Genomic DNA, 27,926 nt, shown 5'->3' on the forward strand with positions numbered 1-27,926 from the left:
TTGTAGTTCCATATTTACAGGGTCACAGTTTAGCCACTGTTGTTCAGTTTTGCCAGCTGTGACTAGTACAGTAACTTTGGAATAATATTATGTAATGTCAAATGAAAATATGCTCTGGCTTTAAGCCTGAACTTAGTTGACTAAGCAACATGCTGTATCAGTGCTAAGACTGCAGCTGTTGGTACTGTGTTTATCTTGTGAGGCGCTTCCACATGCCACTTTTTTACAACTAACTACTGACCGGTCAGCTTGACATAAATACCAAAAAAGGTCCTAGAACAGATCTGTGAGCACTTAGATAAGGATGCTGTGGTTTCTCGAAAACAAGCCATGCGAGACAAATCCTTTTTCTTTTTTTGATAAGAGTTATAAGCCTGGTAGATCAGGGGAATGCTGTGGACATAGTGTATCTTGATTTCAGTAAGGCTCCTGATAAAGTCCATGGTTCCTCCTGGAAAAAAAAAGTGACAAGTGGGGTGCTGCAGGGTTCTGTTATGGGCTAGCTGTTATTCAACATTTTTATAAACAACTAGGGAGAAGGAACTGAGGGGATGTTTATCAAATTTTCAGATGACAGCAAACTGGGAGGGATGGCTAATGCTGCAGAAGACAGAATTGGGAATCAAAATGACCTTAACTGCTTAACAAACTGGAGAACTGGGTCCAAACAAAATGCAATTTGAACTTATGACTTCAAGTTACAAGAAAAGAGATTCCAATTAGACATTAGGAGAAAACTTTCTGACCACTAGAGCTGTTTGACAGTGGGCTCCCTCAGAAGAACTCTCCTTTGGAGATTTTTAAGCAGAGGTTGGATGGCCACCTATCATGAATGCTTCAGTTGAGATTCCTGCACTGAAGGAATTGGGGTTCCTTCCAACTCTACAATTCTATGGTTCTATGAACTCAGTAGGAAACATGCTAAAGATGCATCACAAGTGGTTCCCAACTCAACAGAGGCTGAAAATTAGTTGTAATTTGCAAACTGATGACAGTTTGAGATATGCTGAATCGTACCTCAACTTCTACACAATTCCAGAATTGTGATGTAATAATTGGTGGGAAATAGTGTTGGTTTATAGGAAGTTCTGTGATAGTTTATCAGAAGACCCAGTTGCTATACTACTGGGTATGACTTTTCTATATTTGAATCAATCTGTGGTGAAAGGAGATACTGAAGTTGTAACTAGATCTGTTACTGTGGTGAGAATATAGTATTGAACTGAAGAACAGCATAACACCAATTAAGTGTTTCATTTTTCAGGGCGTGCAATATTGATAGAAATGCAAAACTGATTTACTATAGACAAATTAGAGAATCCCCCAATTATGTAAAGCAAATCTAACTAAAAGTGGTTCTCCTTCTTTCAGAACAATATTCACTCTTTCTCCTAATATGGTATAACCTAGGCTTTTTATTTCAAATTAAATTCTTATTTGCCACTGTTTGTAATCTTATGAGATTCACCCTTTTGCTTTTAATAGCATAAAAAATAAAAACCATAGTTTCATCATTACAAAGGCTGATTTATTACTAAATGTTTCTCTTACATGCCATGAAAGTTACTTTCCGATAGTCATCAAGGCTTTAGGTTTCTGCTTTCAATAAAAAACAGCTTATAGAGGCAATACCCTAAATTATTGTTCAGAAGGGTATTGTACAAAGGTGTTTAAGGTGGCAACAAGAGCCACCTAGTCTAAAGGTGTTTTTCAACATTCTTTCCAGAATGCCTTGCTTGCAACACCACTGTAACACTGCACAATCAGTACGGTATTCTTCCAATTGATGCCAGGATCTTCTCTCTCTCTTCTGCTGTAGGCATATCTGGTTTGATTCCATCTTTTCTTCTCTGCATCACGATCCCATTCTAGAAATACAGAGAATCAGTGTGGCAGTGAATTAAATTATCTTCATTATATAATAAGCAAAATAAGTATTTTAAATATTTAGATAACTGGAAGTCTAGCTGTCTTCAAAGTTGATATATTGGCAAGTTTCCCCTACTTGTTTCAAGACACTGGGTTACAAGAATTGACTATGCTGCAATACAAGGGTACAACCTACCAAAACCAGTTTGCGCATAAAATGCAATGTATTTGCTAATTCAAAAGCAGCATTTTCTCTGCTAAAAATATTCCGTTTAATTAGTCTAAAGTTGGAGAAGTCATGTTAACTCAAAATAGACGTGAACTTCCTGCATAGCTATGCCCATTAAGATGGCAAAGACTGATTCAAAGCAAAGCAGGTTAAAGGAGAATGGTATCAGATATCTAAAGTGAAATTCAATCAAGTGAACTGTTAATGATCCACACTAGCAACGATCAAGCAGTTTGGAAATGCAACGTGTTCCTGAAATGATTTCTTGCACAAATCTGAACTGGACTGTTTGACTTCCTAGAACTGCCTGGAGAGCACTGTGCCTTAACCTTCCCTCTTTAGCCATACATGGGCATTTAGTTTACTACCAAGGAAGAGCTAGAGATGTGCTAGCAGCTTTAGCAAGGATGTCAGCTTGAGGAGCTACTACCTGGGCAAAGATGGAAATCGTGTTGTTGCTGTAATGAATAACAGCATCTGGCTAGCTCTACTTTGTGAGTCCACTGTCTCACATGAAGTCAGTGCTATCTAGTTTTGATCTATTTCTCAAGTTGGCTGCAAAAGCATATGCTCCTGCAGGCCTAGGGTAAGGCAACCCCCGAAAACTCTTGCACTCTTATTGGGACTGGGGTCTGCATCTAAATTCTAGAAATTGGATTATGTGAGTATCATCATCATAATTGTGTTTAAAATACCTTGCCTCGTTAAAATTGCCAGCTTTTCCAGGATCAATGGCTAATTAAAGTGCTAAACCCATTTCCATGATCTTGCAAGTTCAGATATAAAAAATACCACGGATAACCACAAACATTCTGAGTACAGTGTGAGTAGCCTACTTACCCAAAACTTTTTGCAGCTCTTGTATTTTAAAAAGTACAGGGTGCATGCATCTCTATTGTAGTTATTCTTATCCATACATTTGCTAGAGGCATCTGCTTCCTTGAATATGAAACAAGATACACTTAAAAAGCCAATAGGGGACAAATATTAACTTCCCACATGTTTTAAATGCCACACATACTGGTTGAAATGCTGCTGAACAATTCTGTATGTACGAACAAAGTGGTACTCATTTTGCTTCCTCAGAAGATTGGTTCAAAACTGCAACCCTAAGCATATTTAGAAGAAAGCAAGTCATGCTACACTGAGTACCTAAGAGAGAAATCCCCATTAGGATTACCCTGAAATTGAGAAGCTTATGAAGAAAGGACTCTCAACTGCTTTGCAGTTTTAAGTTCAAATAAATTGGTGCTCAGCCATCTAGATGAAGGTCATTAACAGCAGTCAGGATGCCTCTAAGTTACTTCCCAAATGGAAAAAACCCCAACAATCTGTGCCAAGAAATACATTTCAACTAATGTGCAAATGCAAGAGTGATGGTTGTTTTTTAAAAAAACAACCACCAAAACTTATTAACCCAGGGGATCATCCAATCTGCCTACCAGGCACACAAGAAATCAAATCATTCTGTATTTCAGACCAGATAATACGAAGAATGCATAAAACTAACTGATTATATCATTTAATGGGATCCTATTCCTCACATTAAAGTTTGTAGAAAACAACTGTACAAAACAAAGAAAAAAGTACAGAATGTGGGGTAGGAGAAAAATGGCTCTGTTTCACTCATTTGCAATGAATGATGAAGGATCACTATGTTCCTTCCTAGGACCAATAGGTGTTTGGGGTGTGGTTTTTTTAAGGACCACAGATGTGATTACCTTTCTTTCTCCCTTTGACTTAATGTACAGTTAGGACATATGTAGTTGTTAAATACAGTAATTCCTATTCTCTGGTGAACTATTTAATGATTCAGTGTTGTCAGATGAAATCAGTACCTCAAACTACAAGACAGAAAAATATCAAGACTGTCTGTGTGGCTTGAACAAAAACAAAAATCTTGATTCTTTATGTATGTATCCTTTGTTCTCCAGCTGGCTGGTATTTTTGATAACAACTTTTAAATACCTTATTAATGAAAAGGAAAATATTTATAGTGACAAACAATTCTGTACTAGTTTGTACTTAAGAAGGCATCCTGGTGTACATTTGCATTTTTGACAGATGGCAACAAATTGGTTCTATTTATGGAACTTTACAAGAATACAAAAACTATTCCAATGTTTTAAAATGCCTAATAGTGTATAGCCAACTGAAATAACTTGCAAGCTTCAAACTACATAATAATACTAACAAAAAGAAACTGTTTACTACAATTCACATTCTTACCACAAGGCAGGGATTTATGTCATGATCTCGAAGACGTTGCAGTTTTCTAGGCATAAAGATATTGGTTTGTGGTGGTACTTTAAAGAGAACACCTAGAAGAGAGGAGGAGGTTTTAAAAAGCAAAACAGGCTCTCTCTTAATTAGGATTTAAGGCATTTTCCAAGGACCGGTGCATATTATCAGCAGTACTTTTTTGCGGGTGGGGGGAAGAACATAGATAGGTTCTCACCCCAAAATTTAACATTTGAATATTCTCTTCATATACCACCACCAAAACTATAGATTTAATCGAGAGATCAAATTTCCAAAAGCCATCCTATGTGTTAATGCAGACCAATGCTAGCAAGGTAAATGGGTTGCTAAGGTGAGCAGGAAAATACAAGTTCCAGCCAAGTCACCTCTATGTAGAGTTATGAGGGTACTCTCAAACTGGGGAGAAATCCCATTTTTGCATGGTTTGAAACTGAAAAATTAGAAAGCAGAACTGAATAGTCCATTGTTAATTATTTTGTCTTTCAGTAAGTTGAATTAATGCTTTAAATCAATGTTTTAAAATACTGTTTCACAGTCAATTCATACTTCTGCAAATCTCTTATAATTTAACAACAGTAAGGCTAGAGATTAAAGTGCTGTTCCTGGCTCAATGCAGATATGTTATCACATGTTTTGTGCTAACCATGGCTTGCACTTACAAATGTACAATAGGAAATCCACTATTTTTACTTTCTTGTTAGAATTTATAGGATTAAGATTCATAACCATAGTTTAAAGCTGTCAGTCTGCTTTCATTTTCCATCTGCTTAGCATTCATAAATTCATTCCAATCTTCAATGTCTAACAGCTTCTTGAGATGGAGCAACAACTGTAACTGTGCTAGAACTGTGGTTTGTTAAGTTAACCAGCTTAAAGCCATGGTCTGAACGATATCCTTACTTGGTAGCCCCTTGCAGCTGGTATGTGACCCAACACAAGTTTTTACAAACCATGTCTTTATGAAAATTATGACTGTGATGCTGTACTGAATGAGCAATACTTTTAGGACTTATGTAAGAAAAGTGCTTTCAAATTCTTAAAAAATGTAATCAGGGAGAGTGCAAACCATATCCCTCCCACAATATGGTGGCAAGATTTTGATATAACAGAGGATTCATTCCTCTTACTTCTCATAGATTTCACATTTCTCTTTACTGCATTCAGTGGAAAACCAGTGAAATTTGAAAATGTAGTTCAGAAACATCAGGAGGGTCATAGGCTCCTTACCCCTGCCCCAAACATATTACTAACGTAAGATCAAACTATTATTTGAAGAGAATGTAGATATTTGTAATTAGAAACATGTAGGCTTCAGTTTGGCTAGAAATGATTCCTCAAAGTAGAGCTGGAAGAATACTTCAAATAAGAAAAATGTTGGTCTCTCAGAGGAAGAGGCTGGGGGGAGAAAGCAAAGATCCTAGACAAGAGCTGGGAGGAGCTTCTGTGAGTGGTAAGAGCTAAGAATTACTTTGAAGAGAGGACTCTGTATTTTATTTGTGCTATTTGTATCTTTTGTAGCTGCTATTTTATTGTATTATGGAAAATATTTAATAAAAATCATGGTTTAGAAAAAAGGAAGAATACTTCAGATTCTAGGTGCCAGCAGCATATTTTACAATACATCATCACTTCAGATTTTCCCATCATTATCACAGCATCATCTAAAAATACATGACTTAGTATGCTTTATGAGAGAACTAAATACACTTTCATAAAACACTCTGAACAGCACTTTTAAAAACCTGCTTACTTTTATAATCTTACCAGAAATAATATTGGCAAGATACTACTAACATCTGCAAGTCATCCAAGAAACAGTACGGTCGCAGAGAGAATTTAGATTTATTTTTTTGGCCAGTATGACTAGACCAAGTCACACATCCAAGGAGGCTTGTATTCTGATGAGTACAATTCCAAACTTTTGGTTAAAATATATACATTGTTCACCAGCTAATCTGAATATTTGTTAAATTTGTAAACCACTTTCCCATCAATGGTGCTCTCTAACCCTGGTTCACCTTCTAAGCTTTGGTTTCATTTTTTAAAAGCATGCAAGTCTAGATATATGGGAACAAATCTACCTTCTTACAATTCCTTAAGCATTTTAATTTAAATTCTTAACACAGCTATTCATACTAATGTGCTGACAACATATATTTGTTCTTACATTTGTTCTACACCTCAGGTCTTTTTTGTTTTGAAACACCTAAATATTTTTTGCTTCTCTCAGGTGGCAGTCATTAATTATAATTATTAGTAGAGTATTATCAGTAAAGATGAAAGCTTTGGAACCCACAAGGCTTTTTTTTGTGCAGTCATCACAAAAGATTAAACAGCTTCCTCAACTGGATAACCTTGTCTATGGAGGCTAAACACTACATATAGTCCTATCCCTCTTGGCACACTTTAGGAATGAGCTATACCAGCTCCCTAAAGTAGTCATTCAGCAAGTTCCTCTTTTCAGCTAAAACATCTGCCAGCCACACCTCTAAATTGAAAACTGCATCCCTCAAAAGGCAGCTCTTAAACTAGCACTTGAAATCCAGTTTCAAATCCCAATAAATTGCTGTTTTCCCACAGAAGGGGCAAGGTACATGACCCTGCCCTTATTTGGATGAAAGGCCTAAACCACAGTTCTGTGCTATGGAAACAGACCTTGATGAGCCTCAGAGTTGTATCTCACCCAGTTCAGAAGAATTTGCTTTCATTTTCAACTGTTGTGTATTGTTATATCCATACAAAGAACTGAAGCTAGTTTTAACTGTGTTCTATCCAAATCCAAACAAGCCAGGATTGTAAAGCCTCAATTTGAAGTTAAAATGAATCCCAGTGTATCCCAGTGCATACTGACAAATCTTGGTTAGTTTATGACAGGAAGCAAATGCTTTTGATCTCTTCCTTGTGGCTGCAATGGAGAAGAGAACAGATGGGAGTGTGCTTAAGTCCAAAGCTGGCAAAGGCTCATTCCTGGAGTGTGAAACTCTAGTTTATCATTGCATCAAAATGATGCTATCTGTCTAGTTCTCTCTCACAAGCAACTTTTTCAACTGTTGGATAACTGTCCCAAGTTCTTCTAGATTACAATGAAGGTCTCTGTCTCTCATAAGGATGGGGGAAAGCCTAAAAATAATGTGCTAAGTACAAAACCATGTCAATTTAAAAAAACACCAACTCAATGTGGTTTTGACAGGTTTGTCTTATATAGAAGGTTGGAGAAAAGAACTTGCCACACTTTAACACCAATCAGATTGTTTCCTGAAAGTGAAAGGCCACACACAACCCAAGGTACCGATAGCTTAAGTAGCCTAGATGTTCATCTAGAACAGTGGTTCCCAAATTTTTTGGGACACCACCCTCTTGGTTCTTAACCTCATTCACAGTGCCCTCTACCCTACAAAAAAATTGTTCAGAATAGCACTTTTCACAACCCACTAAGAAGAATTAGCACAATAAAATCCAAGACACTAACAATTAAAACATTTATTCAAAATTTGGGTTGCTGTTGTTGCACTATAATAACCCCTCTGGACAACAATAATACAGTAGCATTGGAGAAGCATCACAGAATAAAGCTATCACTAATGCACTATTACCGGGATGCGGGTGGTGCTGTGGGTTAAACCACAGAGCCTAGGGCTTGCCAATCAGAAGGTCCCAGCTCCTGTCAACCTAGCAGTTCGAAAGCACATCAAAGTGCAAGTAGATAAATAGGTACCGCTCAGGTGGGAAGGCACACGGCGTTTGCATGAGGTGCTCTGGTTTCACCAGAAGCGACTTGGTCATGCCGGCTCCCTTGGCCAATAAAGCAAGGTCTGCGACTGGACCTAATGGTCAGGGGTCCCTTTACCTTAATGCACTATTGTTGTATCAACATCATGCTACAGAATACATATAAAATAAGACTGCCAATCTGGAGGATCCCCCCTCCAGTCTAAGTACTGTCCCTTTCCAACCAAGTGCTTTCATGGAGGTCCACAGGCTCAGCAAAGCTGCTTTCCCTACCATTTACTGAAACAGTAGAACTCAAGGCAGTCTCTACAGATGCCAGAGTTGGAACAGAAAAGAGTCGATGCAACATAAGATGCAAAAAGAAAAATGAATGAAGGGGCGGGGCGGGGGAGCCAAACCGCTTTAGATTTGACGTCGAAGCTCCCCACCCTTATCTCTTTAGTTCCAGTCTCACCCGGCGGATGGGCTGGAGGGTGTGGATGCTGCAGCGCCCAACCCACCCCGAGCCCTGGAGCAGCAGCTAGCTATAAGGGATGGGAGCTACAACATGCCGCATGTCTCTTACACACCCACACCCGCGCACCCACTTCAGCTGCCATGTCGGGAGCCACCGAGGGCAAAAAGGAGAAGGAAGCGCTTCCTGGCCCAGCCACAGAAAGGGCAGCGATGGGCGGAGCAGTCTCAGGAGGCGCACCTGGGCGCACCCACGGGCGCCTTGCACGGGCCTGCAGCCGCCGCCGCCGCCCCGGCCCGCCCTCCACAAGCCTCTAGCCTAGCGCCAGCTCTCGGGGGCTGCTCCGCGTGGAGCCGCGGGGCCTGACGCCGCGCTCCGTTCCCGCCTCGCACGCCCGGCAACGAAGCCAGGCGCCGGAGGGAGCGGGCGGGACGTTGTCGCTGCCCTTCAAAGCGGGCGGGAGGTTGGCGCTGCCACAGCGAGGCCGGACCAGGCGCCCGGCGACCAGGCGGCTCCTCGGGAGGCGACACTCACCTCAGCCGCCGTGAGGGAAACCGACTCGCGGGCTCGGGACTCGCTTCCAATTCGAAAGACGTCAGCGGCTTGGGCAGCCACCTTATAAGCGGCGCAGCCTACCCCGTTACTGCCCCGCAGCCCTGCCGAAACTGACAGGCCCGGCGCCCAATCGCTCTCGCCGAGGCGCTCTGAAAGACAGCTCGGAGCCCGCCGCCGCCGGGCCAATCCGCGCGCGGTTCCTCCTCTCCCTTCCCGGAGCGGCGTCCCGTCCTACCAACGGGGCGAGCCGCGAGCCTCGAAGTGGCCGCCTCCAGGGTGCGGCCAAAGGGCTGAGTGACAGGGGGAGGTGTCCAACCCGCGGCGCGTGTGGGCGGCTGGCGGTGTGGGCGCGGCGTGTGCGGCAGGCTGAGCTGCACCGCAGCGCATACACTACAATGGCTGCTGGAAAGAGGGGAAAGCAAACAATTTCCAGGCCCGCCGCGTCCAGCCCGAAATATGGGGAAAAAATTACAGAAAAATCGGAGAACCCTGTAAAAGGCGGGAAGAGGGCGCTGAGGGGATGCTGAGGCTCCCGCGGTGAGTCTGCTGCGGGTTTGGGGGTCAGGAGCCGGGGTTCAGCAGGGAAATATTAGGGTTATTTAAATTCTGAAGGGGGAGGAGGAGGAGAAGGGGGAGAGCGGAGCGGCAGCGATGAGGGAAAGTTTGTGCGGCTTCATCTCCTTCCCTTGCACTCCTGGGCTGCGTCGCGCTTCTCGCGGGGGTCCTCAGGAGCAGCCCCTCGAAAGAAAGCCTCGCTTTCCTCAGCTTTCGGACTTAGTTTCTCCTCTCCTCCGCTCCCCCCCCCCAACTCCTTCAGTGAGGTTTTCACTGAGAGGATCGCACCCCCCCCCTTCTTCTTCCCCCTCGTTTCTTGTTATACAAACGGGGAGGCAGAAACTTTTTTGAGAAGCCCCCAGCCCCCCCCAACCTCGCTTTCCTCGCTCGGAGTCTCTCTCTTCTCTATCTCTCCCCCCCCCCCCCGAGCTCCGGAGCTTGTGCTTTGAATATAGTGACAGCAGCAGTAGCAGCAGCAGCAGCAGCGAGGAGGGAGCGGAAGACATTAAGAGCCCGCGGTGCCCAAAAAATGAGAGAAAATTAATATAAATTCAGCCGTAGCACCAAAGCGGCCACATTTTGCGCAGAAATGTCGCGGGCGGGTTGCACTCTCGGGACGGGGCGGCGGGGACCCCGCAGCCAAAGCTTTAGGGGGCTCCCGAGTCGCTTTGGGGCGTGCAGCGCCCTTCTCCTCCCGCTTTTTATTGGACAAAAGTTTTTTCCTCTCCTTCCCCCCCCCCACCCCATCAAGAGACGAGATTGCCTCCCGCCTGACTTGGACCGGCCGCGGAGGCTTTTCTTTCCCTTCTTGCGTGGGTACGAGAGAGGAGTTTGGGGAAGGCGTTTGGAGGGTGGGTTGTATTGGGGAGGTGGGGGGGTGTCTCTAACTGGAAGCAGGAGAGATCTGGAGAGAGAGCAGGGACAGCTTGTTGTCAGTATCATAAACAACCAAAATGGAGGGAGAACCGAGGCATATAACAAAATAAAAAATAGCCCAAAAAAATCCTAAAAAATGCCCCAAATCGTCTCCGTCCCCCGATTTCTCCCCTAAGAGATCAGGTTGAACCCCGCGTCCCCTCACGTCGGGGATTCAGCTCTCAGAGAGCAAGGAGTTAAAACTGATGCCTATTTTTGTTGTTGATGACTGCTTTGGAAAGGCAAAAGCTCTTTTACAGCTCGTTCCCGACAATGCGAGAACGTGAAAATCCCCTTTCTCCCTTGAATGGTGGTGGGAGGTGGGAATGCACGAGCTGCACAACTTTGGGGCAACGAGGAGCGATTGCACAGGAGATAAATGCTGCATTTGCCAACTTTGTACCTTCGCTTTCGTGCCCTTTGTTTGTTGGGGGGGGGCACATGTGGGGGGAAAGGGGAGAGGTGGCGCGAAATGTAATACCTATGCATTAATTTTCTCCCGACCCAATTATGATATGTAATGCAAAAGAGCAAATATTTCCGATTCATGGAGTACCTTTTCGTTGCCTATGGATCCCGGTGTTTGTGTCCACTGTCTGTGAAGTGCTTTCTGTTAGAGTAGTATGGACTGGAAGCATCGTGCCGTAGAAAAAAATGAAAAATACACATAGTGAGACTACACTTTTGGAGGAGAACCGGGGCTTACTTTAGCATGCTTTTTCACCAATTTTGTATTCCGGGGAAGAATGTATTCTGCAATTTTCTCATGTTTATTAAAAAATGATGCCTCAACTTGCATCACATAGAACTGAACGCGAAAGTGCTGCTGATGTTGGTTTCCACGTGGGATCAGGGACAGAGCATGGTATCTTAAAGAGACAGCTCCTCTTTTCTTCTAGCTATGCTCACCTATGCAGAAGTTCTGGCTAAAGTTGGCTTGGATTTGTTAAAGTGTAAAACCATAAATCAAACTCTGAAGGCAAGGCAGTGGCTACTTATCCTGGTGGATTGCATTAAATCCAAGGGGGCTGTTGAGGTGTAAACAGTGATTGGCTTACCCCTTTTGTAGGAGAAATTGGTGGATATTGTTTGGACCTAGCATTTATTATCTGTGATGCAACTCAAGATTTTGGTATGGTGGCTGAATTTTAATTCTATTGTTGTGTCTTGGATTTAGAATGGTGTGTGTAGAGATAGCCTAAATTATAATAATGTTCTGCTAGTTTTCAAGTCGCTGGAAGAACACAAGACATATAGTGGACTTTATGGTATAATTTTAAAGCCATTTTGCAGACATTGACAACTTGTTTGGATATCTTCTGTTTCATTCCATTGATTTAAAATACAAACCTGTTCATATTTCAAACCTGCAATATTCAAGGGGTTAGAATACATGCAGTGTTCTAAATTGCGCTATTACAGATTTGTGTAATGTCTCTAGATTTGGTTTTATTGAAATACATTCTAATTTTAGGTTAAATCTTACATAGTTGTGCTTTTATTATTTGTTGGACAGTAAATGTTTGTTAATTGAAACAGATTCCAAGAAAGCATCTATGATAGATGTTGCTGTATCTTTAACTTATAAATGTGTGACTTCCATGATAAGAAATGTTATCTATAAAGACTTAGCTTAAATGTTTAAAATGCTGCTGGGTAGTAGAATGGTATTTCGGAAATCTATTGTCTCAGATCTTGTGTTTCTTATGCACAATTACATTTTCATTTCAAGTGATTTGCTCTTTCACTGTCTTGATTTAAATCTAAATTAAACTCTTGCTAGCACGTATTCTGCTCAAAGAGATGGACCAAATCTTGAGAGAAACTCCATCAGTTATACTTTCTTTTGTTCTTTATATACCAAATCAATTTTCTGCTCAATGTGTAACCCGTTTCTATTCACTTTTATATAAGTCTCACTGTGTTGAGGGGCTTGATTCTCCAGTGTACATAAGATTTCATCATTTGTTATCATAGATGTCTTGTACCTTTATTGCATTATGTAGTGGACTATTGTCCTGGATAATCCTGTGGCTTCAGGTGAAAGCACCTTGTTTTCCAATGACACAGTCTCCAAAATTAAACTGCGTCATTTATTCTTAGAGAATGGATTTATACAAATTGTATAGTAATAATAATGTGTCTGTGGGAGGGGGTTATTGGTTTGTTTTTATTGTATTTTGTGTTCTCATTTTGTATTTTTATGTTGTGAATCACCTGTGATCTTTGGGTGAAGGGCAGTATACAGGTTTAATAAATAATAATAATAATCAGCTCATAAGGGGAACATTGATCTGTTAACATGGAGTTGTATACACATTTATTTTTTATTGAAAACAACTCTATTTTTGGCATAAACGTTATCATTTAAATCAAAATAGAAAATATCTGAAAGCAAACTTGGTAAATGGCTGATGCATGCCATATGGTTTAAGAATGTCACATGAATTACTAGTGTTTGTAGATCATTTTCATCTACCAGTTAAGATACTAGGTTCATAAGTGCACCTAGCATAATAAGCAGAAATTTAGCCTGTGGTCAGTTCTTATCCTAAATACATTTGATACAGCATGCACGTTTTATCACAGGCATTAACCATAACAATAAGTTTGTGGCATGAATTGTTAAGCTCTGAAGTCAGAACACATGAAGTCTGGTGGCTTTTCCTAATCTAAATTTTAAAGCTATTTTGTAGATATGCAGAAGTACAAAACTTGCATTTGTATCTTTAGATGTATATACAGATCTGCTGTACAATTATTAAGTATCATGGTAAAAGCATTGTGGAAGAAATACATTTTTCTGAAAGCACAAATTACAATTTTGCTTTCTTCCTCTGTCATGAAAGTTCTCCATCATATGCAAATTTAATGCCTTTAAGTTTGAATACTCATTCCAGTAATACATTTAACAGTAAGGAGACTGAGAAAAGTAACTGTTAGTAGAAAAATAGCCTGAAACATTGAATTTATGGATGCTGATAAAGCTGTATTTATCTTTGAGAACTATTTTGTTAAAACTATGGAGCACTTGCATATAATTTTAGTTGATTGGTTAAAACAATGTTCTATGAAATTAGTTGAATTTCTTATAATTCATATAATGTAGATCCATTATTATATACTATAGATTTTGCAGACAGATTCCAAGGTGTCTTGAGTGAATATTATTGGCCAAACTACTTGGTGACACTACTTGCCTTAAGCAAAACCTTTGAAGTCTAAAGTAGTTTTTGAGCTTTTCATTGTAAGTTTTAAATGTTGGTGTATATAAATATAATTGTAATTAATTGTCATCTTATTAAGCATTTTTTTTGTCAAAATGGTGACTCACCACCACAATTTTACTCTGTTAATACATATATTTGAAGTTGCTCACTTCAGTGCATTCAGCTGATTTATTCATGTTGAGAGTTTGCTATGGAGTTGGAGTACTCTTAGAAAAGCACCTTGTAGTGGTAAAATCCTCTGCCACTAATAGTGACAATTTAATAATTTTATGCACTTAATGATATACCATAAAAGCATACTGAAACATTACTTTGATTATAAGAAACTTATATTTTGGGGTATAGTTGTCAAACCCCTTTTGTGGTTCACTATACTGTAGTGCTAAAAGGAAAATCTGAATATATGTTGATGGTATGCTTCTGAAAGCAAATATCTGCAGACACCATTCATTTGTTTTAGTAGAAAGATTTAATAGCTGTCCAAATGAGCTGTTGGCCATCTTTAACCAATTTCTAACTATTTAGAAAGCCTTTCAGAACAATGTAAAATAATTCAAATATGTGAACAACGTAATATTTTGTACTGATCTGACATACAAAATCTGTTTGAAATCTAACACATGATGGATGGTTGCTGCATTAAGCAAGTAAAACATTTCAGTAGTAGATAATATATTAGGAAGAAAACATATATATATAATTGTAGTTCAGTTCTTGATTTGGAAATGTCATGGATTTGTGAATAGAATCAGTAGACTGAATCTGTTGCTTCTTTATTGGAAATTTTAGTATTTTTCTTTGCTATTGCAAAGATTTCATTTGCTATAGCATAAGTAGCAATTAGAATATTCTGTGCACTGTCTTACCCAGCACTAAGTCAGCCTTTAAAATGTTAATGTTTGTTTTTATACATAATTGTTTGATTGGTATCTTATATACTAGCTACCTATCCTTTGCATATATATTTGTCAGTATGTTTTAGGACTTGGCAAAAATAACTTTTGGAATCTCATACCTAAGAATTCAGTTTCCAAAAAGTGTTTATATCAGTTGAAAGTGCCATGTTCTTTGATCAAAACAATTGTTAGAATTCATATAATCTATGGATTGTGCTTTAAATTGCTTCAAAATTGTTATCAAAGTTAATGTGAGTGCTGGGATTTTTTATATGTAAGCTGAATTCAAGTCGGAAAGATGATGCAGTCATATTAACATTAGTTAGTTTATAAAAACAGGTTTTTTTACCTATCTCAGTATGTTTAAATATATATTCTCTGAACTTGCTGTATTAAAGAATGTACATAGTAGCAGAATGTTTCATATGTATGCATATCTCTTGCCAGATCTATATCCCATTAAATGTTAAAATGTGTGAGTATAGTAATAACTGGTATAATTTCCAAGAAGAAAATGAAGCAGGTTATTTGCAAGACAGCATAATTTCTTAATTCAGCTCTTTTTAAACTGAATGTGTTCTAAGACTAAGCTATAATATTCAAAATGGAATTCATATATATTGCATTAAATAAATGAAGTATTAAGAACTTAACACGAAAACAGAAAGAGAATTAAGGAAAATATACTTTTAAAGAAAAATTAGGAAATTCAGCATGGGGAGAAAGTGTCTGGCCATAAGCTGTTATAATCTTATTTGCACTTGTTGAGCCAAAAGTGTCGCTTTGTGGAGAATATCCCTAGAAATCAGATTAGAAAGTGTTTAATGGGAATTAGTTATCAGCTTTTTTATGGACAAATACTACTTTTATAAAAGCTAAGATCTGTATCATATGTTGACAAGGTGAACTGGATTCATTAATTTTTAACATATCTTTAATCTTGAATACTGTGATAATGTCCCTCCCACAATAACATCAAACTCAAAATTACTATGGTTACATTGAATTTCTGCCTTTTAAGCATGGATCTCTGATTTTAATTACAAAAGCAATTACTTATTTGTAGCTACTATGTTAATTTTGCAAAGTGCTGGTCAAGTAACTAATAAAGTACTGTGTTACAAAATGTATTTTTTCCATTTGACAAGTGCAATAGGGATAGTCCAAGCTTATTTAAATATGTTATTGAATAGTTGTTTCTTTCTTCATTGTGTTTCCTTAATGAGAGATGGCTGCAATGTTCTGCAATTACATTTTGAGAAGTGAAAGAAACTTGTTTTGTTATGTTAGCGTATGGGATATATATTATATGTTATAAAGTTATATGTATTGTATGATAGCATATAATGTATCCTGAATATACTATGCTACTGTTATCATAAGGCTCTTAAAGATATTTTAGTTACGTACTGGTGATCAAGATTTGTTCAGCCAAGAGAACCTCATTCATGTGTGTTTGTGTGTGTAGATAGATAGAAAATCATACAAAACATTTTTGTTCTAAAAGAGTAGGAATATTTTTATACTTAATATTAAATGTCAGTTGTTAACTTTACAACTGGTAAATCATGTTCTAAATATTACTTGGAGTGTAAATAATTGTTTAAAATATGCTTTGGGTATTAAGTAGTTGTATATATTTTGATACTAAAAGTTTTCTTTAAAATGCTGACATTTTTTATTGAGGTTACACAGCAAATCATTTAGTATTCTTAACTAGCACAAAACTATTGTTTGCATGTTCAGAATAGATTAGTCATAGTAATAGTAACATTACTAAGTACAAACAATTTAAAAAACTTTCTGGAACTAAACTTTTCTGTCAAGTCAAACAGATATTGTTAAAGCTGATTGTGCTTGTTGGAAGAGAGTGTAGTTGATGCAGGTTTAATCACTTTCCTCTAGGGGACTTTTAAGAAACTATGAACCATGCATCTAAAGAGCAGATGCAGCATTGCATGCTTATTGAAAATGCCAGTTCAGTTGGAACGTGTATTTTTTTCAGTGTCCACATTAGAAATATGTATAGACTGAAGTGTAAGAACTTTCCCATAAACAGATAGAAAATGCATTTCAATCCATTGGGAGAGGATACTGTTGTTGTTTGAGCAAGCAAGCAAGCAAACAAGCAACTTTAATAGGAATTAGATACATATAGCTTGATAGTTGCCTTTTAATGTTATCATTAATAAAAACTGTGATTTTATAGCATGCTCTGATCCTGAGACTTGGAGTGGAGAAGAAATATTTTTGATTCTCAAACCTACAGAAGGCTAAATGATTTCCCACAGTTACTCAAGGAGTCTGTGGCTGGGCTGATTGCTACTAAAGTCCAGATCCATTACCAAGTAAAGATTAGTTTGAAACAAGAAAATAAATTACTTTAATAAAAAGGTCAACTGTATCCAATATGCTTACTGATTTGTTTCAGTAACCTAATTTTGTTTAAACACCTAACCACCCTAGCTCCTGATAACCGTCATTGCTTTCTTGATTGAGACCATCTGCCAAATAGCAACGCTTGCCAGAGAACTACCAAGCAGAGGTGGCAGTGGTGAATATTGGACCCATGGAGATATAAGCGGCACTTCCATAAAACAGTGAGTTGCAGTGGTGGGGTACTGCAGCAGAGGCAACCCCAAAGGGTATGACACCAAAGCAAGGGTTCTGCTTTAGGAAGGTGCAAGGGCACTATTCTTTCGGTTTTAGTGGCTGCATGTGCCCATTTGAAGGATTCCTGAGTTGGAATACAAATCTTCTGAGTGTTGGGATAGGACCTAGACCTATGACCAGGTGAAAGCTTGATAATGGAATCCTGAAGGATTCAACTGGGATCTGTTTACAGTATGAGTGCTGGGTGGCTTGAGAGTATGTGTGGCGGTTGTGGAAATAGAATGGGATAGGAATAGGTTTGATGCATTGACTGCTAGGTGGTGGTAGTAAGTGATTGATGAAAAGTTGGCTTGTATAGATATTCTTGGGGATTATGGGCTGGTAGTGGTTGGATGAGATTGTGTTGAGTGTTTTTATGTTGGTACAGAAATCCTGTATGTGTTTAACTGGATATTGAGAATTAATATTGTAAGGGTGGATAGAGCAGAGTCATGATAGTTTTCTGGGATGTGCCTGGAGAGGTCAGTAGGCTTTCCTTGATTCCATTGGTTACAGGCAGAAGACGTTATGACACTGGAGAGCAGACATGCCATTTGCAGAAAAAGGGACACAGCCATGTACAGTCCCTTTCTGATCTTTCCCTTATCTCTTGTCTGCTAGTAGCTTGGTTGTTGGGCCTTCTGCTCCGACAATGAAGCTGTTTAACACCAGTTCAGTTCGCAATAACACCATACTCACGAGGGAGCCATTCTGGGATGCGTTTCTGAGACATATGTGGGCTAGATATCAAGAAAGTGTGTTCACCAATGTACTTTCTACAGCACCAGCTGAATTGGATAAACATACATGTGCGAGTTGGAGTTGTTATAGTCCATATAATTCATTTATCTGGCTAATAAACCTCGCTGATCTGGAATGGGCTTTGAGAGCTTACTATTTGGCCATCAAGACAGACTGGGAGTGTTGATTGTGTACCCCTAACCCTTCTGGACTGAGTTTGCTAAGGTGGTGTTGAAGAACTCTTATTCTGAGGACTAAACATCCATGCTGGCTTTATAACCTCCATGACTGTCTGTTTGTCATTGACAAACAGAGATGATCACACCCTCAATCTTGTGTTTGATTCAGGGCAGGTGGGAATGAGAGTCTGGAAATGGAGAAAGGTGTCCTGATAACCCCATTGTTATGGTCAGACCATTTCTTGGTGAGCTTTGATCTTATATTACCAGTTCCCCCTTCAACGATGGGACCCCATTAAGATCCATGGTGCAGCTAGAGGTACCTCAGCCCAATGAGACCCCAAATGCATGGTTTTTATCCACCATGAACTGTGCATTCAGTATTGTAAAGCCAATTTTGTAGAACTCCCTTCTAGTTGAGATCGAACAGGTGCCCTATTGTTTTTCACAATTATATTGATTGGATGGTCTATAAATATTTGTTACAGTCCAGTGAATTCAGTCCCAAATTCCATTGGAATTGGTTTATTTTGGTGCACAATAACTCTGTTTTGCAATATGATCACTTACATTTTATAGGTCATAAAAACCAACTAAATCATGGTGCAGGTGAAATGGTTTCCACAAGTGCAACAGTACTTCTCACTCTCCTCCCCCTACAACACCCTCTAATCTGCTCCAGAGGGCTGAGGGAACCCCACAGAGCAGATTTAGGAGGTATTTGGATGAAGGGGAAGGGAACTGTCATTGCACTAACATAAATTGTTTCATTTTTGCAGTGATTTAGTTGGGTTGAAGCCATGAATTGGAATCCAGTTGGTGCCCCTCCCTTTCACTTGATGATGAAAGAGTCCCTGTTTTGCCTGATGAAAGATTGTCTACAATAGTACACGGTCTTAGGGCAAATAATTTTGATGTGTTCATTATGATCAAAGAAATGTGTATAATTTTGACTGGTATTGTGTAATAAATGAATAAAGTGAGTTTTCCAAGGCTTGAATTCCTGCAAAGTCATGAAGCTTGTTTAAGTTAACTTAGGCAAGTTTTTCCTCTCAACCTGTGTCAAATGTTTCTGTTGAGGATAAATGAATTTGGGGCCCAGCATCCTGAAATTAAGTGACAAATCTGAATTGGGTTGACATTCCCACTTATCAAGAAGCTCATTACAGAGCATTTTTATTGTTAGATTATTCAGCTATGCCACACTATTCCAAGTGCTTTCTAACTTGTATGCTTTTTAATCAAGGACAGTGATAACATCATGTATGCATACAAAAACCTGAAATCCTAGATGTCTTTCAGCAGGAATGGGACTTGCGTTTAAGAAAATAGTTCAACATTCACCACCAGATTCACTAAATAAACTGAAACCCACTACTTCAACAGAAACAAATGTTTTTATCCAAGTTTCATCAAACACATGCCTCAGTAAGAATTTAAAGGAATCTGGTACTTATAGCCCTTCTAAAAGTATATATGTGTCTATGCATTTGTAGAAATACACTGTAATTTCGTACCATTCTAAGTGTTAGATAAGAGAGTGATCAAATATCCATGCAACCTTTTCCATGTGGTTACCTGCTCAGATGTTTCCATCTTCAATTACTAGAGTTTAATGCAAGAACTAATGTTAGTTGAATAGTGAGCCTATTCACAGAAAAGGTATACATGCTAATTCTGACTAGTGTGAGATATTATTTTTAATGTTTTTATTTTATTAGTATACAGCCCTTCATCTGAAGAACACATGGTGGTTCATAACATAAAAATACAAAATGACAACAATACATAATTTTTAAAACCCAATAATTCTGCCTTCCACAAACACATTTAATCACCCAAAGGACTGGTTATAGAGAAACATTTTTGCCCGGTGTCCAAAGAAATGTATTGAAGGTGCCAGATTCTCTGGGAAGAGCATTCCACAAATGGGGAGCCATCACAGAAAAGGCCTGTTCTCGTGTTGCCACTCTCCAGACCTTGCGTGTAGGAGGCTCATGAAGAAGGGCATCAGAGGATGATCTCAGGGTCCATGCCAGTTCATATGGGGAGAGGGTGGTCTTTGAAGTATTGCAGTCCTGATCTATTTAAGGCTTTACAGTGGTACCTCTGGATGCAAATGGGATCCGTTCCGGAGCCCCGTTCACATCCAGAAGCAGACGCAACCCGCGGGCCGCGATTTGCCGCTTCTGCGCATGTGCGTGATATAATTTTGACCGTCTGCACGAGCGGCAAAACCCAGAGGTAACACGCTCTGTTACGTCCAAATCGCAGCAGCGCGCAACCTGAAAATACTTAGCCCGAAGCTACTTCAGCCCGAGGTAAGACTGTATAGGTAAAAACCAGCACTTTGAAATGGTCTGGGAAACTAACTGGCAGCCAGTGCAGTTGGAACAGGATTGTTGTAACATGCTCAAACCTTCTTACCCTGGTGAACAACCTAGCCACCAAATTCTGCCCCAGCTGAAATTTCCAATTCACCTTCAAAGGCAGCCCATTGTAATCTAACCTAGAGTTTACCAGAGCATAGACAAAAGAGGTTTGGCTATTCCTGTCCAAATAGAGGTGCACTGGGCCACTAGCTGAAACTGATGGAAGGCACTCCATGCCACTAAGACCACCTGAGCCTCAGGTGACAGCTGTATGTCCACTGCTTCCATCTGGTCTAGGGAACCACCCACTAACATTGCCTTGGTCTTATCTAGATTGAGCTTCAGTGAGTTGGCTCTCACCCAGTCCCTTATCAAGGCAGTCCAGCACATCCACAGTTGCACCTACAGATGTAAAGGAGAAGTAAAGCTGTGTGTCATCAGCAAATTGCTGACAATGTACTCCAAACTTCTGGATAATCCCACTCAGTGGTTTTCAGTATCTTAAGGGTGGGGATTGAATCCTGAGGAACTCCACATTGAAAGTTTCATGGGGCCGAAGAGCACTCCATAAACATCATCCAGAGTGCAAATGGTTGCACTGACTGTTCCAAGCCCCTTGTCCACATTCTCGAGCCTTACAGATGAACTCTCCTGAGTTAGAGACTTGGTTATAAAACTTACAGAATATTTCATAGCTCTGTCTCTGAATTTGCCAAGCACTGTGAATTTGCCACGTGCTACTGAGACTATATGGTTCAAATAAGATAGTTGATTGGAGTTTTGCAGAGCAGCTGAAGTCCAGCTGTTTCACCATTTGATCACCATCCTGTCTTACACATACAAAATATACAGGAATTTAATTTGTGCTTCATAGTTTGTTGATGGACCAATTCAAGTCAGATAATGTTTGCCACTGACCTCTCAATAATGGAATAAACTAGCTCACAGAATGTTAAAATGGTTCTATTAGTTTGCAATCTGATAATATTTAAACATTTTGTGGGCTAGTATCTGACTGGGGTTGGTACTTGATTACAAAAGTTTGTGATTAACATAACTTGCAAAATAGTTTCTGCCAACGAAGCATATGCTCAAGGCTTCTAAAACAGCTGCCAAGACAGTTGCCTATTTAGTTGCTTTGATAAGCTTGTACCATTTAAGCAAAATGCACACTTGGAACTTGCTGATATGAATAGCAAGTGCTAAAAGCACCTCCATGCCCTGTCTTTTACAGATGTGAGTGCTGCAAGGGCATGAGGCTGCACCTTCTCCACAGTGATGCCCACGTAGTGGAACACTTTGCCAGCTAAGGTATACCTGTCCTCATCTCTGTTAGATTTCTCTTGGTGGGCTAAATTTTTATTGAGAGTGTTTACTGATGTCTGAAAACTGCTATGTATCCTTGATTTTGTATGGAATATTGCCTAGTTCTGTTAATTTTAAAATCTCTTTTTTTAAGATGGCTTTATTTTTATTTATGACTGTGTACCACTTTGCTGTTTTTTTAGAGGCTACAACAAATGTGGGCATGTTAACAAAAGCCAAGTTTTTTTCTTATTGCTTACAGTTCACCACTTACCTTGAAAAGTAACAACAATGGGATGGGGGTGGGGAGTGGTGAAATGTAGATTAACTCTTTGACTAGTGGTGTTTATAAATCTCTAGGTGGGTGATGGAAAGATAGTGTGATAGTAGTTTGGGGTATCAAAGGACCTTGCAGACCAGATACCTTGTTTGGCATGTAGGCACCATAACATCTTACAGAAGTATCTACTGTAGATACTGTAGTTAGCTCAATAAACAAATTACAGTCAACTTATTTATGGCAATACTTTGTGCATTACTTCCCATAATTGCTTCATTGAGACTGGTGGTGTCAACATCTGATGCTTGCCATGCTTTGTGCCTGGATAGCTGCTGGTTTTCATCCTCCCTAGTGTTGTTCTCTAATATTTATTTCTTATTTAAAGCATCTTTAAAACCAGATATTCAGCCAAAAGAGCTTACAGATCAATAAAAAAATTCAGGCTTACAGTCTTAAAAATGTAGCACAGAAGGGGGATGAGAAAGAGGGTAAAAAAGCAAACCGAAGGACGCCTTCATCTTAAGAGTTCCCCCTCCCCACAAAAAAACTTAAATTAAAACCCAACCTGGCTGGGATGGAAGCAGTTCCAGAAAAGGAGGAGCTGAAATGATCTGAGGTCTCAGGATTGCTTATGGAATGGTAAGTGGTGTTGCTTCCCATGTGTATTTGTAAGTTTTGAGAAATAGGGGATATAAGAATAAGTCATACTTAAAATGGACCTGTTGAAATCAATGGATTTAAGTTCATCATAACTAAAGTCAGTTGTTTTCAATAGCTCTACTCCGACTGTGACTTAGTCTGATAATACCAATAGTGATTAAATAGAAGAATGTAAGAGACCTGAGGCATATCAGATCCAACACCCTGTTCTTGTAGTGGTCAATGAGATGCCAAGGGAAACCTGCAAGCATGACCTGAGTGCAGTAGGACTCACCACTTAAGCTCCCTTCCAACAGGTATTCAGGGCATGTTTCCTCTGCCTCTGGAGGCAGTAAATAGCCATCAGGGCTAGTAGCTGTTGATACTCCATGAATTTGCTTAATATTTAAAAGACATCACTGCATCTTGTGTGCTGTGTGAAGAAGTGCATGCATTCTTTCATCTGTCCTGAATCTTCTAACATTCACCTTCATTGGATGGCCTTAGATACTATGAAAGAGAGGGTCTTTCTCCCTGTCCGCTTTCTCCACATCATACATAAATCTGTATACTTCTATTATGTCCCTATTTACTCACCTTTATACCTTTTGTTAGTAGTTCTAGATCCTTGATCATTTTGGTTGCTCCTATCTGTAACCTTTCCAACTCTACAATATCTTTTTTGAGGTGAACTGTATATAGTATTCCAAGTGTAGTTGTACCATAGACTGTGATATTAGCAGTCCCTTTCCTAATTATCTCCAAGGTGGAATTCACCCTTTTTCATAATGACTGAACACTGGTTTGGCAACTTCATTCCAAAGTCTCATTCCTGATCAGTTGCCAGCAATTCAGATGTCATTAGCATATATAAGTTAGGAATTTTGTATCACCTTACACTTAAACTGAATTGCACTTGCCATTTTAATTCCCATTCTTCCAGATTGGAGAGAACATTTTGGAGCTCCTAGCAGTTTCTTGCTTTAATTAAACCATTAAAGGGTTCCTCTGCTGAGACACTAGCTGCATTCCACCCAATGTTTTTAAAAGTAGGAACTGTTAGTTAAGACTTCTTTGCCACTTCCCTAGCAATAGTATAACTTGTGAGGATTATCTAATTAAAATAACAAGTTGAATGAAATACCACGTTTGACAATTCTCCTGGCACTGTTATTGAGTCTTCTGAAAGAAAAGCACTGCAGTTTTCTGTATTATCTGTGGTACTCCTTTTTAGATTATTAGCACACATGTACATTTTAGGAGTTCTTAAAATCTAACTCCCACAAGCTTCTTTCAATAAACTTATACCACATTATTTTAATGTGGTATTGTGCTTGTGTGAAAAAGTGAGAGCCCGGGGTATATAGGATAGCAGCTGCCATAATTTTAGTTGATTTTCAGCCTCTGGATTAGTTCATTAGGTTACTTTGACCTGCAGATCTAGTCTGCTCACAGATCAAGGGAAAATGTGGGTGCATAAATACTGAGCTGTATGTAAGCACAATATGAGACTGTAGGAAAGTGTAGTACTTACGTAGTATGGAATTAAGGTAAAGGACCCCTGGATGGTTAAGTGCAGTCAAAAGCAACTATGGGGTATGGCGCTCATCAGGTGTCATATCTATTTCCACGCTTGAGTGAATGTATAAGCACCATGGCTCTTTCCTGAAACTGAAGGCTATACCATCCTAGCATAACTGATTCTGAACTATGGATGCAAATATTAAGTAAGCATCAGTATCTTTTTAAAATGTATTTGAACTTGCATTCTGCAGGGCATGTATAAAACACCGGGGGTAAAATAAAATCACATACCTTTCTGCTAATTGCAAATTATTTGACAGTTGTGACGACACATCCATAGAAAATATGGGCTTGATACCATATTCACTTTTATGTGCACCAGTTTTTAAAATAGAGCTGTACAATTCCCCTGCAAATTAAACGCATTGTGGGTTTTTTGAGAGGAAGCCTATTGAATGGAACAGCTTACCTGCCAAAACTCATCCATCAAAAGGAATTTCACACTAAACCACTATATTTGTCATTTGGTTGGCCAACTAAAAGCACAGCTGGAGATCACATTATATTGTCCAGTTACTTTATGCTGAAGCTCTGTGGGGACAGTAAGCAGTCAGAAAGATTATTTGGGATCATGAAGATGTAATAGTATCTAATGGTATAAAACTTTTAAGTGTGGTGCTGGTTCAGTCATTTGACTTTATATTCCATCTCATGTAAAAGGATCTTGGTTTTCTGTATAGGAATTGGTCTGAAGTATTGACCCAGGGTATGCCTGATCTGAGTTAGTAATCACAGAGACTGGTGGCAGTGACAAGTGGAGATTTCTGCTCTGTGCTAAAACAGAGACAAGAGTTTGCATTCTAAATCAGAGGAAATTATTTCACACACAGTGGTAAAGCCGGGGAAATTAAGATAGCTATGCCATGAGGGTGAGTGCTCCCTATGACATTTGACACCTTTCCCCATTATTGATTTATAACTAGCCTCTGATGCTATTGACCACCATTCTCTTTTTTCACCCACCCACCTGAGTACTATTTATTTCTGTACTTCTTTTCTGTTATCACACTTCTGCTTTCCCTTGCGGTCATCCAGGCTTCTGTTTTCAGCAATTTGCCTTCTTTAGGGTCAGTTTTTCAATTCTTTAAGTGGGTTTCACTCTTCTGATCCAACGAACAGATACATGTAGACCAGTGGTAGCGGTGTCCTCTGAGAGTCTCATGAGGTTTGCATGTGCAGAGTAGGGCAATGTGAGCCCTGGAAGAAAGAAGCAGGGAACATGCAAATACCTGAGATGGCCCAAAGCATGGAGGAGTGTGACACTTTGCAAAGAATATGACTTTGCAAGTAGCAGATGCCCTGCTCTGAAGTCTGTATGAAGAGTTCTCCCATGGAAATTGAATGAACTGTACCACCTCTGCCCATGAACTCCACTCACATTATGACTCAACATCCTGAGAACTTAAGTGCACTGTACCTACCTTGCCCCAATAGTGTCACCTGTGGATATGTGCTTACTTGCTACACACACTCTTCATCAGGTCCCCTTCTATAAGGTCTCCTTGCTGGACCCTGACATGCAAATAACAATGCTGCTTCCTCTATGATTCTCATAACTGGCCCCCTTCTAGCCGCACTCTTTTAGCCATACAGCAACTTGGGGGAGCATCTGGGTGCACAAATTGTTATGTTCACTGCAAAAAGGGCAGGACTCCCTCCACCCACCAGTGGGCAAGCAATGTTGCCACTACCAGTTGCAGACCCCAAAGAACCCAGTGTCACAGTAGACCTGCCCAAATTCCTAGCCCCAAAGAAATTTGCCTGCTTCTTCAGTAACCAAACCCATCTAAAACTTAGACACTCCCCCTTTACTCCCAGAACCTTAAGAAAGGAGGAAGTCCAGAACTGGCACGACCAAATACTTATTTAGAATGAGGTATATATAGCATGCTCATTGTTGCAATGTACTAGTTGATGTTAGAATTCTTTTAACCTATGGAATATTATCCCAGCATTACAGGCACTGACTGATACGGGTACTCAGAATTTGTTTTTCTACAGAGATTGACGTTTAAAAGTGGTTAATATTTAGCCCATAGGGACACCGATCTGCACACAGATGTCCCACATGTACCAGACCTTTTTCTACAGTTCCTAAGCAGGTTTCTCACATGTTAACTTCTATATTTCCTAACACTAGATTGTTAAGGTAATTTTTATCTGTGATCAGCTATGCTGAAACTTTGTAGCTGACAAGCTAACTAAATAGGCTTTGAAGCACCTAACAATCATTCTTATCGATCAATCAGTTATATTTCTCAAACCAGTTTATTACTTTTGCTTATAAATCTTAATTTACAACATTGCATTCCTTTAAGTTCAATTACATTTTAAATACAGGCAGTGACCTGTGCAGGGGTTATGTTCTGAGGTACTGCACGCTTACGTGAAATTGTGTATAGTCAGAACACCAATTTAAAAAGCCTGCAAACTCCCTATTCTACTCCTTTTTGTGACTTTTGGGTCACTTTGAGTTTGGCGTGATGTGTGCATGCGCAGTCACACACATATTGGACATTCCTAAAATGGTCACTGCCTGTATAGTCAGAACACATCACATTCAATGACAGGTGGCATTGCCAAAGTCTTTTCTGGATATCCACCCCCTTGGTATTTATTCTTTTTTTTTTTTTTTTGCCAAGTATGGAAAGCTGAATGCACACAAGTTAAAAGTGTGTAAGTTGTGAACTTTAGCGTACATGTTGTTGCATTTTTGTGGTCAATTACCAGGTCTCCATTAGGTACAAAAAAGATAAAGTGGCAGTGCTATTTGCAAAAGAAAGCAGGGGGCTTTTCAGTGGAAATGTAAAAATTAAAATAGAAGATGTCTGCTGAATCTTTATTGGCAGAGCATTCTAGAACTGTGTCAGTGCAATTTCTTACTGCTGTCAGGTGAGCTTTACCAGCTTTTGGAGATGACTAACAATGCTCTTGCAGATGAACTCAGTGATTGAGCTGAAATATAAGGTACCCTGGATCTCTCAAGTTGTTCAGGGCTTTGCGAATCAATGAACATGACGTAGTAGTAAATGGGTAGCTAGTGAAAATGTTTTAACAGTGGTGTCACGGTGTCGGCCATGCACCCCTATCTGTATGGGCTTCCAAATCAGGAACTTCCAAAGCCCCATATAGAATGCATTACAGTAATCCAGCCTTTAGGTTGTTGTTGTTTAGTTGTTTAGTCATGTCCAACTCTTCGTGACCCCATGGACCAGAGCACTCCAGGCACTCCTGTCTTCCACTGCCTCCCGCAGTTTGGTCAAACTCATGTTCGTAGTTTTAGGTTACCAACACATATAACAGCAGTGGCTGCCGAAACCACGTAACACCGGTCCTGAAAGATCTAAATTGGCTCCCAGTACGTTTCTGATCACAATTCAAAGTGTTGGTGCTGACTTTTAAAGCCCTGAATGGCCTCAGCCCAGTATACCTGAAGGAGCATCTCCACCCCCATCGTTCAGCCTGGACACTAAGGTCCAG

At 39.7% G+C, this 27,926-nt stretch overlaps 2 protein-coding genes across 31 annotated transcripts in view; one reads left to right on the plus strand and one right to left on the minus strand.

Annotated features, from left to right (window-relative positions):
• Positions 1-1,506: 1,506 nt before the first annotated feature.
• On the minus strand, positions 1,507-27,614 carry CHCHD7 (coiled-coil-helix-coiled-coil-helix domain containing 7). Of its 2 annotated transcripts, XM_083518087.1 has the most exons (6): positions 25,454-27,614; positions 24,856-24,977; positions 11,125-11,178; positions 4,328-4,419; positions 2,939-3,037; positions 1,507-1,868 (listed from the first exon to the last, which is right to left on the minus strand). In XM_083518087.1, the coding sequence occupies exons 4-6, from the start codon at positions 4,379-4,381 to the stop codon at positions 1,764-1,766; spliced, it is 258 nt and encodes an 85-aa protein (XP_083374213.1). In that variant the 5' UTR covers positions 4,382-4,419; positions 11,125-11,178; positions 24,856-24,977; positions 25,454-27,614; the 3' UTR covers positions 1,507-1,763. The 2 variants fall into 2 exon arrangements, with proteins under 2 accessions (XP_083374213.1, XP_083374212.1); XM_083518086.1 differs by lacking the exons at positions 11,125-11,178; positions 24,856-24,977; positions 25,454-27,614 and adding an exon at positions 9,078-9,227.
• PLAG1 (PLAG1 zinc finger) overlaps positions 9,419-27,926 on the plus strand; it is a 34,193-nt gene continuing 15,685 nt past the window's right edge. For 4 of the 29 annotated variants that reach the window (XM_083517950.1, XM_083517949.1, XM_083517961.1 and 1 more), the window contains exons 1-4: positions 9,419-9,635; positions 17,161-17,294; positions 18,436-19,694; positions 21,873-21,949. The gene's annotated coding sequence lies outside the window, so the exon portion shown is untranslated. The other 25 variants (XM_083517958.1, XM_083517955.1, XM_083517966.1 and 22 more) reach the window with 17 other exon arrangements.

This window comes from Podarcis liolepis (assembly GCF_965112155.1).
Source record: "Podarcis liolepis genome assembly, chromosome: 8".
NCBI lineage: Eukaryota > Metazoa > Chordata > Lepidosauria > Squamata > Lacertidae > Podarcis > Podarcis liolepis.